Source organism: Festucalex cinctus, chromosome 2 (genome assembly GCF_051991245.1).
Source record: "Festucalex cinctus isolate MCC-2025b chromosome 2, RoL_Fcin_1.0, whole genome shotgun sequence".
Classification (NCBI taxonomy): domain Eukaryota; kingdom Metazoa; phylum Chordata; class Actinopteri; order Syngnathiformes; family Syngnathidae; genus Festucalex; species Festucalex cinctus.
In genome coordinates, this window is record NC_135412.1 from 15,969,801 (window position 1) to 15,988,437 (window position 18,637).

Genomic DNA, 18,637 nt, shown 5'->3' on the forward strand with positions numbered 1-18,637 from the left:
ATTGTAGTGTCCATTTTTTTTACACTTTAAAGTTCAACTTGAAACTTATTTCCTCCTAATATTCACGAATTGAACATGAATTTGGAAACAACTGCATCATCAGAAAACGAGCTTTTTTTTCCTTTTTTTTTTAAATAGCTATCTTTTGCTTTTGTTTAATGACTTTTTGCTTCTGTTGAAGTGCTGCGGTCGTGCACTCAGCGATGTGAACGCGTTAATCTCCCATTATGTGAGCACCGGGCGGATTTAGCATCAATTCAATCAACTTACGTAAGTGTGTGAAAACCAAAATAACTTCCTTTGTGTGCGACTTGATTCGCGTCATGATTGTTGTTTGGTCAGTGATGTCGCTCGATCGCCCCAAGACAGCAACAACATTTAGCCTATTCCATCCATATATGGAAACGTCCAAGGACGCCCACTTGGATACCTTTTAAGTGATTCTGCCATTCTCCTATCCCGGGTGCATATAAAACGTTTACGTACCTCTCTTAAAAGGCTGCACTTTTATTTATTTTTATTTTTTATTATTATTTATTTAACAACGTTTAACGTGAGTTTGAATGTGATTGGTTCATTGTTAACACGATGACATCACCACTTTTACAAGGATGTGCACGTTTAACGTATCGATTTTTCTCTAAAAATAAATAAATATATTTAGGTGTTTTTTTTCTTTTTTTTTATAGAATAGTCCATGCCGTTAAAGGTCCCATTAACGGTGCAAAACGTTTTTGAAATGATTGATCTTGCGCATTATACATATATATATATATATATATATATATATATATATATATCACAAAAACCCGACATTTCCTGACCTTCAACAAGTCCCACATACATTTTTCAGTCGTCTACATTTAGTGTGACTGCTCGTCTGTTGTGTTCTAGCAAGGCCCCGCCCCTTCCTCTTCTTCATCCTCCATCGTCTTCGTCCTTCCTCCTCCGCCTCCTCCGGGTATATGCGACATCCCAGCCGTGCTTGTGTCCACACGACGGGAGCTCCAGCAACAAGTCTCTAGGTGAGTCCACATACGCGATAGATACGCTGTTGATCCCGTGAGGTAAATGAAATGGTCATAGCAGCAAGATTGCCACATTTCATAATATACAGCAAAGAACAAGAGCATCATTGAGTAAGCGTTTTCATCTAAACTGAACAAGAAAAAAAAATCTGACACTTAAGATGTTGCTATGTGGTTTGTCATGAATATAGATGCTGCGGAATTATGTGCAAAGTAGTAATATTGACATTGATAAAGATGGACTACTTTACGCAATATGAACAGTGTGTATTGAAATTTGAAACAAATGACAAAAATAATGACATGTAAATGTGTTTATCATGTATTCAAATTCTGCAGTCACATTGAGAGGCATAAATTTGGATCATTCTGTATGTTATGCGGTAATTAAGCGCCGTTTGTCTTCTTGTCATTTGATTGTTGACTCTGCAATCTGCTTGTTGCATTGATGAACTGTTTTTGACGATCAACTCAATTTCAAGTCACGTTTCTTTTCAATGGAATGGAAAAAAAACGAATGCAATGCTCTTTGTATTGAACATTCAATGGGAAACATGATTTATTTATTTTTTTAGGAAAGGGGTTTACGTAAGTTGCATGTGAGCCTTTTGGAGCCATCAAGGTGATCAGATGAAGACTTTCTAATCCGTTATATAAGAGAAAAGAGGGCAGGAGAGCAAAGTGGCTCATCTTCTCATTTCTACTGTTCTTAATCCTCCTAATTTGTTTCCACATCATCCCTTTCCAACTACTGCGGATTACATGATCATCATCATCATCGCGATGTGTCGGCAAGACACTCAGAGGAAAGGAAGCTGATCAGGATATTGAATTTCGAGACTTTCCATTCTAATAATCATATCATTCACAGTATTGCATTCATTTGAAAGAAAAAAAAAACTCCTGCTTTTCTGACAAATGTTTTTGGGCAGCTTTGTTTTTCTGAGTAATTTTTCTTTCTGTTTTTCTGAATATTTTTTTTTTCTGTTTTACTGAATAATTTTTTCTGTCAATAAAAAACAGAAAAAACATTACTCGGAAAAACAGGGGGAAAAAATATTCCCAAAAAACAAAGCACCAACTTCTGTTTTTCAGAGTAATTTTTTTTTAATTTAAAAAAAAAAAAAATTTTAACCTCTGAACTCCAAATGACTTGTTGACCACTGCCCTGCATATATGACTGGATAGCCGATAGCCCATACATGCTAGTGCAAGCCGTTGAAGTCACAGGACGTCGCAAGCAGACTACTGTATAAACTATACATTATACGTACAGATGAGACATATACAGCTCGTAGGCATTTAGTATAAGGGGATTTGTGCCGGTCACTTTTTTTTTTTTTTTTTTTTAACAAGGAAAAAAACAAAAACGGAACAAAACACTCACCCCGCCTCCTGCCTTCTACTAACTGCCTACAAACTGTATATGTCTCATATTTACGTATACCGTATAGTTTATACAGTAGTCTGCTTGCGAGGCGGGAGTAACAAGATGGCCGCCCTGTGACTTCAACGGCTTGCACTAGCATGTATGGGCTATCGGCTATCCAGTCATATATACAGGTCACTTGGAGTTCAGAGGTCAAAAAAAAAAAATTACTCAGAAAAACAGAAGTCGGTGCTCTGTTTTTCGGAATTTTTTTTTTTCTGTTTTTTGGAATATATATATTTTTTTGTAATAATGTTTTTCCCCCTGATTTTCTGAGTAATTTTTCCCCCTGTTTTTTTTGTTGTTTGTTTTTCTGTTTTTCGGATTTTTTTTTTCATGACAGAAAGAAAATATTCCAAAAAACAGAAAAAAAATATTCACAAAAACAGAAGATTTTTTTTTTTCAAGTGAATGCAACACTCTTCCATAGTATCAAGAAAGAGGCTGAAGTTGATGTTTTTTTATTTAAGGTGGAAGTTCTTAGTGTGTTACTACTTGTGGGCTCCCTCTCGTGGTTTGCAAAATAATCACACAATTGAATGCTCAAAGTGTACATAATGTAATGTTACATGATTTTTTTTAATCCAGTTTGTTCAATTGCGTAATCCCTAAAATTGAGAACATCTGCGCCGACCTGCCAGACAAAAAATTATGTGTGTGTCATTGAGTCCTCAGCAGACAGTCTGAGCGTCCGGCGACCTTCACGCAGGTGCGCTTTCTCATACTGTAATCCCAAAAGACTTAACAGCCTCATTCAGGACGTCTGCACATAACGGTTGGCATTAACGCTGCCATCGACAGCCGTCCTCAATCGCCGGCTGACGCAAGCCTTGTCTGGAGGGAGTCGAGTGAAAGAGCGTCTCTCCTTTTGTGTCGTCCCAAGCAATCGTTGGCGAGGCCCGCTGCCGACATGGGGCGTCAGGAGGCCGACAACGTGTGGAAAAAACAAACGCAGGACATCCAGGAGATTTTTGACTTCATGGAGGAGTTGGGAACGTAAGTACACACAACTCATATGTGCTCTGATAAAATTGCAATCTTTTTTTTTTTTTTTTTTTTTTTGTGTGCACAGTTTCACTCCGGTGAAGTTTACCTTATGTCATCTAAGTGGAAGAGAATTTCAACGTTCTGCTTGTCATGATACATGGCTGGCATAGATAGATGAGCAAAGATAACATTTGGAGTAATATTTTGGGAGCAAATACATGAAATGGGATCATTTCAACAAGATCAGTGCAAATGTGACACACCTTGTCTGTAAACAAACACAGTGAGCTCAGCTTCTGGCCAGTGGATGTCATGGCTCTTTATTTGTTTAAAAAAAATGACATTAAAAATAATTTTGTATGATTCAAAATGAACTATTTAAACACGATGTACGGAATATGTTTTGGTTGTGGCATCAATACTTTATGTGCCAGAGAAGTGTGCAATCAAGGGCGTTTTTTGTTTGTTTGTCGTATTATATATCTATATATTGTATACGGCATCAAACCAATGCAAAGACAAAATGTTCAGTATGTCATCTTATATGTTCTTTATAGAACAAAGTTCAGTTAGAGCACTATATAAAATTGCTAACTATCAATTTACTGGATAAGGTCTTATCTGAAAACGAATAGCAATGTTGTGCCTGTGTTTTGGGTTGGGTCCTTGTGATGTTGTCGGTTGCTATGCAGTTGCTATGGACCTGTATTTGTCACCCTTATTTTGACATATAGGCCTTTATTCTGTCATATATTTGAGCATGGTCCTAGCTGCAGTTACTGAGGGACACGTTTGTCAGTACGTCAAAGTTTCTTGGTCAAATTTTCTTCGAGGTCAACTGCATTCAGCCCAGCTCTCGGTTGTTACTTTGTAGTTTTGGATAGAAAGACTTCAACTACCGTGTCCCTTTTGCTTTTGGTACCAAATTCTGCACCTCATGTGACGTGACAAGTAAATAAGGTCCAAAAAGGGGGCGGAAGGCGTAATGGATAAAAATCCTTCAGCCTTAAAGGTCGCACATCTGGAGGACAGCACTGATCCATATGTTGTTTTTGTGAATGGAGGAGTCAGCTGCCAGACGAAGCCTACGAAGTCAGACGAGCACCGCGACAGCCATCGTGTCTAAGTCGCCCGATAATCCGGCCTCAGCGCCGTAATCCCATCAAACGGGTCGTCAGGCCTCTGACACGCTCAATCGCACTGGAGACTTGAAGACGCACAAATGCGACTTCACATGATGCGCCGGCAGCGCGGGTGAAATAGTTCAAAAAGAGACGACGGATTTTTATTTATTTTTTCACTCAAGATTATGTGAGTGAGTGAGTGAGTGAGTGAGTGAGTGAATGGAAAAAAAAAAGTTCGTGCGTGCTGTCAAGTTGCCGCGGGAGTGACGTCATGCAGCCGACAAATTCGGCCAGGCCCGTCTGCCAACAGTAAGTGACACGCCCCCTGCCACCCCCAGCTCTGCGATTGGCTGGAGGGGTAAACAACTGTCTGTCTACAGAAACGTCCTGCTGTTGACAAAACAAACACAAAATGGCAAAATACAGGCTGTGGGGGTGGGGGTTTAGGAAAATATCACCACCACACATTAACAGAAGCCCAGAGGTGTAGATTGAGAAGCAGTTCATGGATATACATCCTGTATTTATATAGTGCATTTTCCTGAGTGAAAACGGAAGACTGTGCCTTTAAGGAGAAAAAAGTTTTTGGTGTTCCCATGGCAAAGCAAAAAGTTATTAATATTAGTCTGCTATATTTTTTATTATTATTATGAAAAAGGTTTTACAACTTTACGTCAACAAGTCATGTGGCAAATTTTCAATAATTGAACTTTAAGAAATGAATATAAATCCAAAAGTCGTGTCTTTTCAAACGTGAAACCTTTGTTTCAATTTTCAATTCATTTCAATTTATAAAGATTTTTTGTTTTACATTCTAAAGTCTGATATTTTGAAACATTTATTTCAAATTTATTTCCAATTTTATTTATTTATTTTTATTTTTTGTTGTCTGTTAACATTTGAGCTTTTCGTAACCTTAAGATGTGAGCCGTGTTTAATGTTTCTACTAGAAAATGTGGTGGGCTAATTAAAAAAATAAAAAAATTAAAAAAAATGTGAAAATGTGGTGGGCTAATTTAAAAAAAAAAAATGTGCAAAAAAATGCCCCCCGGGCCAGACTTTGGTCTGCCCTGATCTTTTGTCAAACTTGTTTTCTTTGTTGTTATTGTTGCCAACAATACATTCAGAATCTACTTAGGAAATGAACGACATATACACAAATATGAATAATTTCTTATGCTGGGCTATTATGCTGTTTAAACAGGAAGAGGTAAAGAAACAAAATATCTTCAAATGTGACCCCATTATAGAGACATAAAATGGACTCCAAATTGTGGCCTTTCCTGATGCTTTGCAGACTGACAGCCTCATTTTTGCGTGGAGTTTAATTGGATAGGTTTGCATGTCAATAGAAAATGAGCCTAGAGTGATAACGTTATCATAAATGTTTCCATTTGTAGTGCATCAAATTGCGCAATAAGCAGAAAGCAAAGAGTTGGAAGAGTGAACACTTGATGAAAGTGGGCCAGTGTGATGGGGGCGCACCACGCCGGGTGTCAGCCAGCCAGTCAGTCAGCCAGTGAGCCGCATGAAGGCGCAACGAAGCTTGTTGTGTCTTAAGCAGAGAGACGTCCGTTTCCGTGCATGTCAGTGATGTCAGGGACGTTAATCCGCCCGCTGGAAGAACTATTCCCAGACGCGGCTCAACATAGCCATTAGCCAGGATACATCAGCACATCATGTCCCCGACATGTGAACGCTTCACACTGAGTACAAATACTGTACGTTGTTACCTGTACTTACCTGTACTTGACTTGAGATTTTAGTTTCTTTTATTTCTTTTTTTACTGCATGCATTTTAAAGCTGATATATGTATACACTTTGTTAGAAAAGACTTGTTACTTTTGAATTCACTTGCAGCCATTTTCAGTGAAGCAACCAACCGTCTTCGCTCCCGGCTGTTTTACTGGATTTAGACTGACTTTGCAAGACACGCAGAATATTGTGTTCTATTGCTATAAAAACATGGAACCTACCAAAAGAAAGATTAGAGTCTCTTCTTTTCATCAGGAAAAAAAAGTATAATTATGTTTCCGTTTTGCAGCAATTAGCATTAGAATATCTCTAAGTTTCATCATTTATCACAAATCTGTTTAGAATTGTGGGGAAACAACTTGTTTTCAACATGGCGCTGGTTGATCTCTTATACTCTGATGCCACCTTCTGGCCGTTTTCTACCATTGCTTCATCTGATCTCTGCAGTTGAGAGGCTCCATCAAAGTCTTCTGTATGCTCTAGCTTAAAAAAAATAAATACAAACAAAAACAAAAAAACGTATACCTACGTCTTTGGCACACTTAAAACATTTAAAATAGAACATATTTATATGTTTTTGGGAGCATATGAGTAAAAAAAAAAAAGATTTAAGCAGAATAAAGGTGAACTTCAGTTGAGATCTTAATGGACAGGGTTTGGGGTCTCAAAACAGGCCTCAGTCTTTTGCCTCCTCCTCCTTCAATGCATCCTTCTCGATCAACAGCCATGTTGTCTTGAATCATTTTCAGCTTTTACACATGTGTTGCTTGTCCCCAGGGTTCAGAAACTGCAGGAGGGTGGGAGGGATGTTTTTGTCTTTGTCTGTTTTACGAAGTACTGTTAGAAGTACAAAAGGTGCTACATCTTTTTAGAATTAAATGAACCAAGCGGTCCAAGCACTTTAATTGATTTCAGTCTGTCCATCTGTCCGTTTTCCAAAGGTCCATTCAAAAATGTAAATATGAAAATTAGTCACATGGCCGATGATGGATAGAATGAAGCATGGAGCTCATCCTGTGTGTTTCTGTGCGTTGACTGAACCAGAGGGGCCTTCGCCGAGGTCTTCATGGTGAGGGAGAAGAAGACGGGGAGGACGTTCGCAATGAAGTGCATCAAGAAGAAGCAAAGCAGGGACCTCAATCTGGAGAACGAGATCGCCGTGCTCAGGAGGTTCGTTTTAGAACAAATTGAGAGAGTCCGCCAAGCTGTTAATTTTCTCATTTGGTAATTTTGTTGTGTCCTCGAACAGAATCCAACACGAGAATGTGGTGGGGATGGAAGATTTCTATGAAAGTCAGACGCATTACTACCTGGTCATGCAACTGTGAGTTGAAATTGGATGAGTGGCAGCGGGAGGAGCGATTGAAAAGTTGACTGACGCGAGTGTTGCGTGTCCACGTGTGAGCAGCGTGTCCGGCGGCGAGCTCTTCGACCGCATCCTGGACCGAGGCGTCTACTCCGAGAAGGACGCCAGTCACGTGATCCAACAAGTTCTGCACGCTGTCAGCTACTTGCATCACAATGACATCGTGCATCGAGATCTCAAGGTAACAGCTTTGAAAACTAAATATGGACAACCCCTTATATGGCCACCAAGAAACAATTGTTATATTTAATGCATCCGGATAGTATTCACAGTGTTCCAACCAGTGGCTGACCAATTGTATCAATTTGTCGAAAATTATGAAACAGACCAAAAAATGACCAGTTTCTGCCCAACAATAACAATAGTTTGATATTTTTCTGTATTGATATTTTTATGCATGCTCCAAATGTATTACTACACGCCTAATACCTCTTAGAAGTAATATCTACTATTTTATGTTACTGACTTATTCCCCAAATTTTTTACGAAAAATTCTACAAATACTTGAGTCCATTTTAGGTCAGGCAGTGTGATTATTTTCCAAATGCAATTTCAAAATTTGAATGAATCATGTTTTTTAATATACTTTGTATTTAAATATACATCTTACTGGCATTAGGCAGTAAGCTAACCAAAAAAAACAAAAGAAAAAAACCACGTTTGTTGAGCCATAACATTGCATCGTCAAAGACAGGAAGCCATTTTAGACACATCAGATATATCATCATGCAATAATTTATCCCAAAATAAAATAACATGTGGCAACCGACCAATAGTGTCAATTTGTCGAAAAATATGAAGCAGACCAAAAATGTACCAGTTTCTGCCCAACAGTAACAATATTTTGATATTTTTCTGTAAGCTCCAAATGTATTACTACATGCCTAATACCTCTTTTAGAAGTTATATCTACCATCTTGAACTAAAAATGAACAAGTTAGCTTTCACTCTTTCCCCAGGTTTTGAATGTTTTTTTTCTAAAATAAATTCCTAAAAATGAAAACAAAAAATGTCCCTCAATACCAAATAAATATGGAATAGTTACTGTATTTTCCTTTTAACTGTCGATTCGAAATGTCAAATACACAACAGCAGATTAGCATTCGCCGTTTCCGCTTTGTGTTTGCCTGCGTTTGTACACAAAACCTCTTCAAATAAATCCTAATTATGCTAATTAAGCGTCCAAATTCTCTTCAAAATCAACTAAATTAATCTCCAAATGTGCTAAGAGTTCATGTATGTTAGCATGCTAACCAGTTAGCCCAGCCGTGATCCACTGTCACTGAAACTGAGATCAAAATGTGTAAAGTTTCTCCTCTCTGACTCTCCAAATGATTACGACACTCTTTTTCACATTTCATTTGGTATCATGATGCACATTTTGTTTTTGTGTAGCCGGAGAACATTCTGTACTACAGCCCGGAGGAAAACTCCAAGATCATGATCAGTGATTTTGGTTTGTCCAAAATGGTGGACAAGGGCGTCATGTCCACCGCCTGCGGCACGCCGGGATATGTTGGTGAGGAAAATACCATATTCTGATCATTTCTTTCTGTGCATCTTTCTTATAATCAGTTTTTTACCTGAAAGTAAATACTTGAAACTGATACTTTAGTAAAAGTGCAAGTATCTTATCAGAAAATTACTTTAGCACGAAAACTGTTTGCACCTTGTAGAATCTTACTTGAGTAAAAGTCTTTTTACATTTGCTCTTGTTAATTTAACTGCGAAAGACTGCAAAATCAGAACTATCCATTTTATCATGCAAAGTATTTATTTATTTGTTTATTTTAAAGAATAACAGTATTTTGTATTGGAAGTGAAAGTATTTTGGAAAACGTGAGTGGCTAGTATTTTGATTGATTTGACTTGATTCAATCTCATTTTAATGTAATTGATTGAGTTGACTTCAGTGTTGTAGTTAAGATGCGCGTGTTAGCTAATGAGCTAAGTTAGCTAGCACACGTTAGCCTGACCTTCACGTTAACTGTCTAAGCCTGAACAAATGATGACTAAAAGTGTTGATGTTTTACCTCCATTGGATTACTATCAATAAATGGAACCTTCAATATTTTTTTCCACTTGACATCAATGTACGAAAACAATTTCTGTAATCACCAACACGTGTGTGTAGCATTGTCTGCTTTGTTACCATTATGGCGCTGAGCGTTTGCTTTGCCATGGTGGTTGCCCGCTGCTGGACAAGTTGTGTGAGCAGCAGGTCCTTTTATCTTAAATTATTTCATTTGTATTGCATCCGACAGACAGAACTATTCTTCCACTTTCACGTCACAATTACCATAAATTTTGTTGTACTAAAGCAACGAGTAATAGTTAGGGGAACTGTATCAGGGTGATTGTGTTCGTTTCATTTAGGAAATGTTGTGGAGTAAAATATTGCATTGTATTGATTGATTGTAATGGTGACTTGTTGATGAATATGTTTCCCTCCTTGCAGCTCCTGAGGTTTTGGCCCAGAAGCCTTACAGCAAAGCGGTCGACTGCTGGTCCATTGGAGTCATCACGTACATCTTGTGAGTGTCCAAGTCAGAGGCCCAGCGAGGACATTAAAGTTTTGATTTGTGATATCTGAAAAGTGTTGTCTGGAATTGAGGTGAAATAATTGGATAAAGCTATATTGAACTGCAAATTAGGACTAGTTAGAATCAAATTGTGGAATGGAAGAAGGTAGTTGCGGATATCGGAAATATTGCTTTTGAGCCGGTCAAAGAAAATGATCTGCTCATTACTTATTTCAGACTGTGCGGCTATCCTCCTTTCTACGAAGAGAGCGAGACACGTCTCTTTTCCAAGATCATCAAGGCGCAGTACGACTTCGACTCACCCTTCTGGGACAACATTTCAGAGTCGGGTAAGAGCGACGTGAGCGCGTCTCGTCATGGCGTCTGGCGTCACCACTTTTCTTGATGACCGCAGCCAAAGACTTCATCCGAAACATGATGGAGAAGAATCCCCTCATGCGCTACACCACCGAGCAAGCGCTCAGGCACCCCTGGTGAGTGCAAACCTTACTGGCTCAAGCCTCTTTTCAAACACTAATTTGACCCTAACTGTAAAATGTTACTTTTGCTAATTTTTTAAGCCTACTTTTTGTCTATCAAGTTGCGCACATAAATTGACAAGGATTCAGGAAGGAAGTTGAAGCGGCTTCCCGAAAATCCAATTGTGTTGCGTGCTTTTTCCAGGATCGTCGGAAAGACGGCCCGCAGCCAGGACATCTACTATTCGGTCAGCGTGCAGATCCAAAAGAACTTTGCCAAGTCCAAGTGGAAGGTCAGTGCCGGCCTATTTGCTGCCTTTGATTGGCTGAGCCCATCGAGGAGCGTCCGTTTACGCTCAATCAATTGGGCCGCTGTGTAAATCCCTCATGATGATTAAGGGCAGTTAATGGAGCTTGTTTTGTAATCAAGGTCGTCGACGTCGGCCTTTTGCCAGTACTTCACTCCCAACTCTTACGTACGCTTCACTTCGAATGTTTGGACAGCAAAGGAAAACAGCCCAAATGTCAGTCTGTCATCTTGAAATACACAAAAATGAGAATAAATAATGTACAGTCCCGAGATAGATTGTGTTACCCTAAAAAATAAAGACTGAAATACATAATAGAAACACATTTACTAAAATACTATTAAGCTAAAATTATGTGTTTACATAACAAAAGCAATACAATGATAAGAAATACTATTAAACAAAAATGTTCCTCTGGTTAATTGATCATTAAAAATAATCGTTATAGCTGTGCAAGTGCCAGTAGCAGGTATCAGTAGAGATAAACCAATATGTTTTTTTTACAAGGCCAATACCGATACCGATTATTAGTAGTCAAGGAGGCCAACAAATGGAGCCTATATTCATCCATCCATCCATCCATCCATTTTCTTGACCGCTTATTCCTCACAAGGGTCGCGGGGGCTGCTGGCGCCTATCTCAGCTGGCTCTGGGCAGTAGGCGGGGGACACCCTGGACTGGTTGCCAACCAATCGCAGGGCACACGGAGACGAACAACCATCCACACTCACAAGCACACCTAGGGACAATTCGGAGCGCCCAATTAACCTGCCATGCATGTCTTTGGAATGTGGGAGGAGACCGGAGTACCCGGAGAAGACCCACGCGGGCACGGGGAGAACATGCAAACTCCACCCAGGAAGATCCGAGCCTGGACTCGAACCGGAGACCTCAGAACTGGGAAGCGGACGTGCTAACCACTCGACTACCGTGCCGCGAGCCTATATTCATTTTAACTAAAAGGAAAATATTGGCATCCAAATTTTTAAAAATACAAACTCCAATTTTTAACTTTGTTGAAATATTTTTAAGCATACATTTATTAAAACAGGTTTGCAAAATATTAACTTTTTTTTGTTTTTTTAATCCTAGACTATAATAGAATAGTCATCTGGGTTTTAAAATTCAAATCAAAATTTCTTGGAGTTCTCAGGGTCATCGGTATGTCTTAAAGAGTTAAATGAAACTTCCAAAATTTCAAAATATCTAAAGTACTAAATTTTAACGCATCTTAGTTTTAATGTCAAACAAAACCAGAAGGTGTAGAAGGTTTATAGAATCTATTAGAATGTTCACTGAAAACTAAAATAAATAGTTCCCTGTAGTTAGTACAATTTTAAATTGATCTATTATCATCCATCATATTAGGGGAAAAAAAGAAATTAAAAAAAGGCCAATATTTCTCAATATACTGAATATCGGCGCTAATTATCAGCCTGGCCAATAATCAGTCTATCCCTAGGTATCGTGCCGATATCTGGTCTTATTTCAAGATATCGGTACTACTGGCACTGGCCGCCCTCTTGTGGCCATTTTAGAATCAGGAACTAGAACTTAATTAATGTATTAATTTCATGCAATATTAAAGAAAATGCTTTATTGGGATATTGGGAGTCTTTATTGAAAATTATCTATCATTGTTTTGTTTTGGAAATGTTAAAAGTACTAGCGTATCGGTGCTTGACTGCTACTCGTGAAGTGATATCAAACATAAAGTGATATCAAACATCCATAATCATTAGTAGCAGCCCTACAATTTTTTAAGCATTTCATTTTGACAGATGTGTTAACTCATTCACTCCCAGCCATCTTCAGCGAAGCAACCCTCTTCGCTCCCAGCTGTTTTACTGGATTTTGACTGATTTTGAAAGGCTCACAGAATATTGTGTCCTATTGCTATAAAAACATGGAATCCACCAAAAGAAAGATTAGAGTCTCCTCTTTCATCAGGAAAAAAAAACAGTGTATTTTTTATCTGTTTCCGTTTTGCAGCAAGTTTCATCAATATTCACATTCCTGGTGAAAACACTGGCAAAAAGAGCTTGTTGCAACATGGCCCTGGCTGATCGCTTATACTCTGCTGCCACCTGCTGGCCGTTTTTTTGTAATAACTACCATTGCTTTAAGCCACCTCTTCATGTCAGAAGCTGCATCAAAACATTCTGTTTGCTGTTGCATAAAAAGAAAAAAAAAACGTATACCTACGTTTTTGGGAGTGGAGGCCAAAGTATTCTAAAACATGTTTACCCGTTTTTGGGGTAGAATGAGTTAAGAACATTGACAAGTTTCTTTTGACTTGATTGAGATGCTGAAAAAGCGGACGTGTGTTATGTTGACAGCAAGCCTTCAACGCCGCCGTGGCCATCAACCACATGAAGAAGCTGCAGCTGGCGCACGCCGCGGCCGAGCAGGCCACCAAGGCCGCCATCATCCCGGACATCCTCGTGGTCAAGGCGTCCTCCCCGCTCTTGCTGCGCAAGCGTCTGGACGACGGCGAGAACCAAGTGAAAACGGCAGCGGCGGTGGCGGACCACCACATGAACCTGCCCGCCAGCCACGTGGACCTCAAGTGCCACTCCCACCCGCTGAAGGTCAGCCACAGCACGCAGCACGCGCCCGCCATCGCCCAGACGGGGAAGTACATCTACCACTCGGAGCCCGCCAACCTCAACGGGTGCGTTGTCGGCGCCAGGCCAGGCGAGGCCCAACTTGCGAGCTCACCTGACGTCTCCTTTCTTTTCAGCTGCGGCAAAAACAAAAATGGAAAAACGCTTCAGACCAGCGTTTGCGCCGTCATGTGAAGCCGGAATCACGTTTACTTGGAGAGAAAGTTCTCTTTTCTTGGTAGGTGATGAATTCATTTCATTTATGTGCAGATAAAGAACAAAATGGCTGACTAGTCCACTGATTCCTAAGCACGCCAGGGACCATCATAAAACAAATAATCCATTTCAATTTCATTTTAACAAAAATGTTCATCTGTCCATATTAGTGACAGACAGAACAATTAAACGCTCCTCCACCCTCGTGATGATAAGCGGTTCGGAAAATTGATAGATGGATGGATAGTGGTGCACAAGCTCCCTCTAGTGGTAAATAAAAGATTTTGATTCTAATGTACAAACTGCATAATGTTCAGTTTTGTTCAAGTACAATAGATCGGCATTTAATCTTTTACAGCTACTTGTTTTCAAACATTTATTTGGGTAATTTTTATTTAGATTTTAAGTACAACATATTTTACTCAAATAACTAAGGGTTTTAAAAAATCGATTCGGCAATATATCGCGATATCACAGCCGCAATTTTCAAATCAATTCAGTAGGCGGCCGAATCGATTTTTAAACATCAATTTTTGAAGGAAAAATATTCAACAAAACGTCTTACATAGGGTTAGGGTTCACACCTTAAGCATGGAAAAATGTTATATTAAGTTATTTATTTATTTATTTAGTTATCTATTTAATATTTATGTATTTATTTTATTTTGATTATATATTTTTATTATTTTTATTACTTATTTCATTTTTTTAAATAATTGTTAAATTTTATTATTATTTATTATATATATATATATATATATATATATATATATATATATATACATATTTTATTATAAAATAATTATTTATTTATTTATTTATTTATTTATTATTGTTATATTAAGCCTTAATATTTTTGTTCAAACATGAACCAAATTATAACCTGTTTGTTAAATACATTGGCTCACAGTTATAAGGCTGAAGTTTCAGATAAATAAATAATACATTTTCATAGAAATCCGTGTACATGTACAAGTTTACTGATTACTATTTTCTAAATCTGAGTTAAAAAAAAAAAAAAAAAAAAAGGGGGGGCGGCACGACGGATGAGTGGTTAGCATGTCCGCCTCCCAGTTCTGAGGACTCGGGTTCGAGTCCAGGCTCCGGCCTTCCTGTGTGGAGTTTGCATGTTCTCCCTGTGCCCGTGTGGGTCTTCTCCGGGTACTCCTTTCTCCTCCCACATTCCAAAGACATGCATGGCAGGTTAATTGGGCGCTCTGAATTGTCCCGAGGTGTGCTTGTGCGTGTGGATGGTTGTTCGTCTCTGTGTGCCCTGCGATTGGCGGGAAACCGGTACAGGGTGTACCCGCCTACTGCCCAAAGCCAGCTACAGCACCCCCCACGACCCTTGACAGGAATAAGCGGTCAAGAAAATGGATGAATGTATTAATTAAAAAAAAAAAAAATCGCACCAATCGACTTATAAATTCTTATCGGGATTAATCGGAATTGTGACCTATGAATCGTGATCCGAATCAAATTGTGTTACATCAAAGAAAAAGTATTTTTTTTAAAAACACTAGGAAGCTAAACATTTCAGCAGATTGTTATAACTTGTCGAGGTTCACAATGACACCATGTGGTAATTTCTAAAGTATTGCAAATGGCAGAGGGAAATTTATATCATGTTTCTTTATAAAATGCTCATTTTGGTCACATTGACTCCCATTGTAAATCATAATGTTTGATATATTGTAAAGCATTGTTATATAGTATATATGGATTATATATGATGTAAAAATATTAAGATGCATTACCTTGGCTTTACTTGAAATACAATATTTGTAAGTTCTGTGTTTTGCAAAGTAGCTTCCTGTTCATGTAGATGACACTGAGCTCATTTGCTCCCCCTGCAGGTCTGCATCACGCCGGCTCTTTTATGTCTACAGCGCCACCTGGTGCCGAGAATGGCAAACGGTTGATCCTCAGCTGGATGTGAGCCATCTGCGAGGTCTCCGCTGCAGCCAGTGAGACTCATTTGTCGCAATGTGATGTGCTCACGTAGTTACGGAAGAGCCTCGGAGGCTTCCCCACCAAAAATCCAGTGTAAGCACACATTTGCACTAATGCGCCCAAATCTATTTCCTGGACACGCAATAAAAGAGCAATGATGGACTTGCTTGAAGTGGGCTACTTTCCTCCCGGAGCTCTTAAACTTTTTCGCAAGAAATTGATGAAAAATATCACATAACCAGTCGTGTCATTGTCACCTGATTAGGACGCTCTGTCAAAAATGTGAGGAGGAAAAGCAAGTGTGTGTCTTGCTTCTATCTAGATAGATGTTGTGGAGCTTTTTTTTGTCAGCATGCATTTGCTCTCAAATGATTTTTTTTTCTTGAAGCAGTTACAGTATGTATATATTTCGTTGTTCTACATGTGTTGAAGTGATTCCTCCATGTTCATGAAAGGAGCCCACTTGAAATTGTTTTGTTCGGCCAAATCACAATTTAGAATGATTTCTAAGCAGTGCAGAAATTAATTAATAATTAATGATCGTCAAATGAATCTGCAACTATTTGTATAATTGATGGTTTAAAGACCTTTATTAACCTAAAATTGTCCAAATTCACAAGTCAGTATTCTTCAATTTCTGTCATCCTTTATGAAAGCAAACTATTTTTTTTCTTCCAAAAGTAAGACTTTTGCAAAACATTTTTGCTCGTTTTGTGAAACGTTACAGCCCAAAATTGTAACAGAATCATCAATATGATGTTACATTCTCAGCACTGTAAATGTCAAATAGCATCCTGTTTTTTTTAAAATAAAGCAATTGAAATGACAAAATACTGTAATCGTTATTTGCAGCTCTAATAATTCCTATACTCAAAAACTCTTCAAATTATGCAAATATTTTCATCCTGCTGAAAATTGATGTTTGGTGGCCTCAGTAGCGCCCCACTGGATTTCTTTTTGGAAATGTAGTCCTCCAAAGTCTGCGATTGGCTGGCAACCAGTCCAGGGTGTACCCTGCCTACTGCCCAGAGCCAACTGAGATAGGCTCCAGCACCCCCCGCGACCCTTGTGAGGAGCAAGCGGTTCAGAAAATGGATGGATGGATGGATGGATGGATGGATGGATGGATGGATGGATGGATAGTCCTCCAAAGTTTTGTAGCCAGATTAAATTCAGAAGACTCGAGAAGAAGCGATGAAAATGACCGCATTGTCTGGCATTTCATGTTTAATTTTCATGTTTGTGAGCCGTGATTCACTTTTAGTTTCCGTCATGGCAAGTTTGACTCAGCATAAAACATAACAAAGCTGCTATAACTCAGCATGTCCAAGTTCTCACCAAAGACTTCAACAATTCGGCTTGTAAGGTTCAAATTTCAAGTTTGTATAGTCGCATCGCTTCCCAAATTTCTCCTAACCTTTTCTGTTTGTGGCTGCAAAAAGCCTCGTTGATCTCAGCTGGGATCTTTGAATTCCTTTTGCTTTTTGGTTTGTGTGACTGTGTCACATGGCTAATTCATGAAGTCCGTGAATGACTTGTACTGTATGTGCTTGAAAATAAAAGCTGGATTCATGGTCATGACTGCCACGCTTCTTAGGGAAAAAAAACGTGAAAAATAAACACTGTAGTCAGAAAAACGCCGTCATTTTTGTGTTTTCCCTGCTCGTTTACTCTGAGCCCAAACTATTTTTTACATCCATTGTGTGACCATCTGAAAAAAAAAAGCTGGTGCAGCCACAGGCTCCTCATTCAGGCAGCAGGAGGCGACAAAATGGAGCAAATATGGTCTCCATACAAGCGCAACATTTTACCACCTGGTGGTGATAAAGATCCATTAGTTAAACTGCCTCATATACAAACTTCCTTGCTGGCATCATGCAAGCAACGTTTTCAGAAATATGTGTTGATATTTGCTTGCCGGCCTCGGGGGGAAGACTTAAACCAGTTTTAAAATGGCTGCGTTGGCTTCCCGTGTGTTTCAGGACTTGAAGGCGCTTTTATTAGTTTTCAAATGTCTTAACGGCGTTGGGCCTTCTTATTTATATGACCTGCTTTTATCGTATCAACCCTCGCGGATCCTCAGGTCCGTTTAACTAATCCTATGGTGAGGATTAAACACATGGTAAGACGTTCATCCATTATGGTCCTCGCCTATGAAATAGCCTGCCAGAGGACATCAGCTCTGCAGAGACTGTTGACATTTTAAGAGGAGCCTCAAGACACACCTTTTTAATTTGGCTTTCAAATGATTTCTTTTACTCTTAATTTAGGCCTTTTTCCAAATCTATCTCATGTTAGTTATTAGCTCCTTTTGTTTTTGCCTTTGAGCTGTTTTTATTTTGTTGTCTTTTAGCTGCCGTGTTTCCTCCATGGGGCTCTTTGTGCTGACCATCTCATAGTTTGATTTGATGTGATTATTTCGTGAAATTGTGATGTGATGATTGTGTTATGAAGTGATGAGTAGGTCACTTCAATTCCCACTTAAAGAGGAAGTCAACCTTTTTTTTTTTTCCTTTTAAAAAAACAAAAAAAAAAACAATAATATGTTCTTTGCAGCCCCACTAGTCTAAATACAGAATATTGGTTAATATTGTGTTAGAGGGAAATCAGCAAAAGCCCGTGGTTTTTATCAATATGAAATTAAATGAGAATTTGCAATATTGTCTTCCACATTTCTTTACTGGTTGAGAGCATTTATGATTTCCAAATTGAGCAAGATTTTTCATTCCCCCCACACGCACACACACACACACACACACACACACACACACAAAACTGGGATGTCATCATCAGTCGACAGCAAGTGGTAAAATGGCCGCCCCCTGAGATGGATTAAAACGGATGGATTTTGCTACATAACTCA

General features: G+C 38.9%; 1 protein-coding gene across 2 annotated transcripts; it reads left to right on the forward strand.

The window, feature by feature from the left end:
* The first annotated feature begins 894 nt into the window (after positions 1–894).
* camk1gb (calcium/calmodulin-dependent protein kinase IGb) lies at positions 895–17,352 on the forward strand. Of its 2 annotated transcripts, XM_077513254.1 has the most exons (13): positions 895–1,025; positions 3,341–3,453; positions 7,369–7,494; positions 7,574–7,648; positions 7,733–7,871; positions 9,086–9,209; positions 10,149–10,224; positions 10,450–10,562; positions 10,628–10,706; positions 10,897–10,984; positions 13,339–13,673; positions 13,743–13,843; positions 15,678–17,352. In XM_077513254.1, exons 2-12 carry the CDS (start codon positions 3,368–3,370, stop codon positions 13,798–13,800), a joined length of 1,299 nt encoding a protein of 432 aa, XP_077369380.1. In that variant the 5' UTR covers positions 895–1,025; positions 3,341–3,367; the 3' UTR covers positions 13,801–13,843; positions 15,678–17,352. The 2 variants fall into 2 exon arrangements, with proteins under 2 accessions (XP_077369380.1, XP_077369382.1); XM_077513256.1 differs by lacking the exon at positions 895–1,025 and having other exon boundaries at positions 3,144–3,453.
* Positions 17,353–18,637: the final 1,285 nt, after the last annotated feature.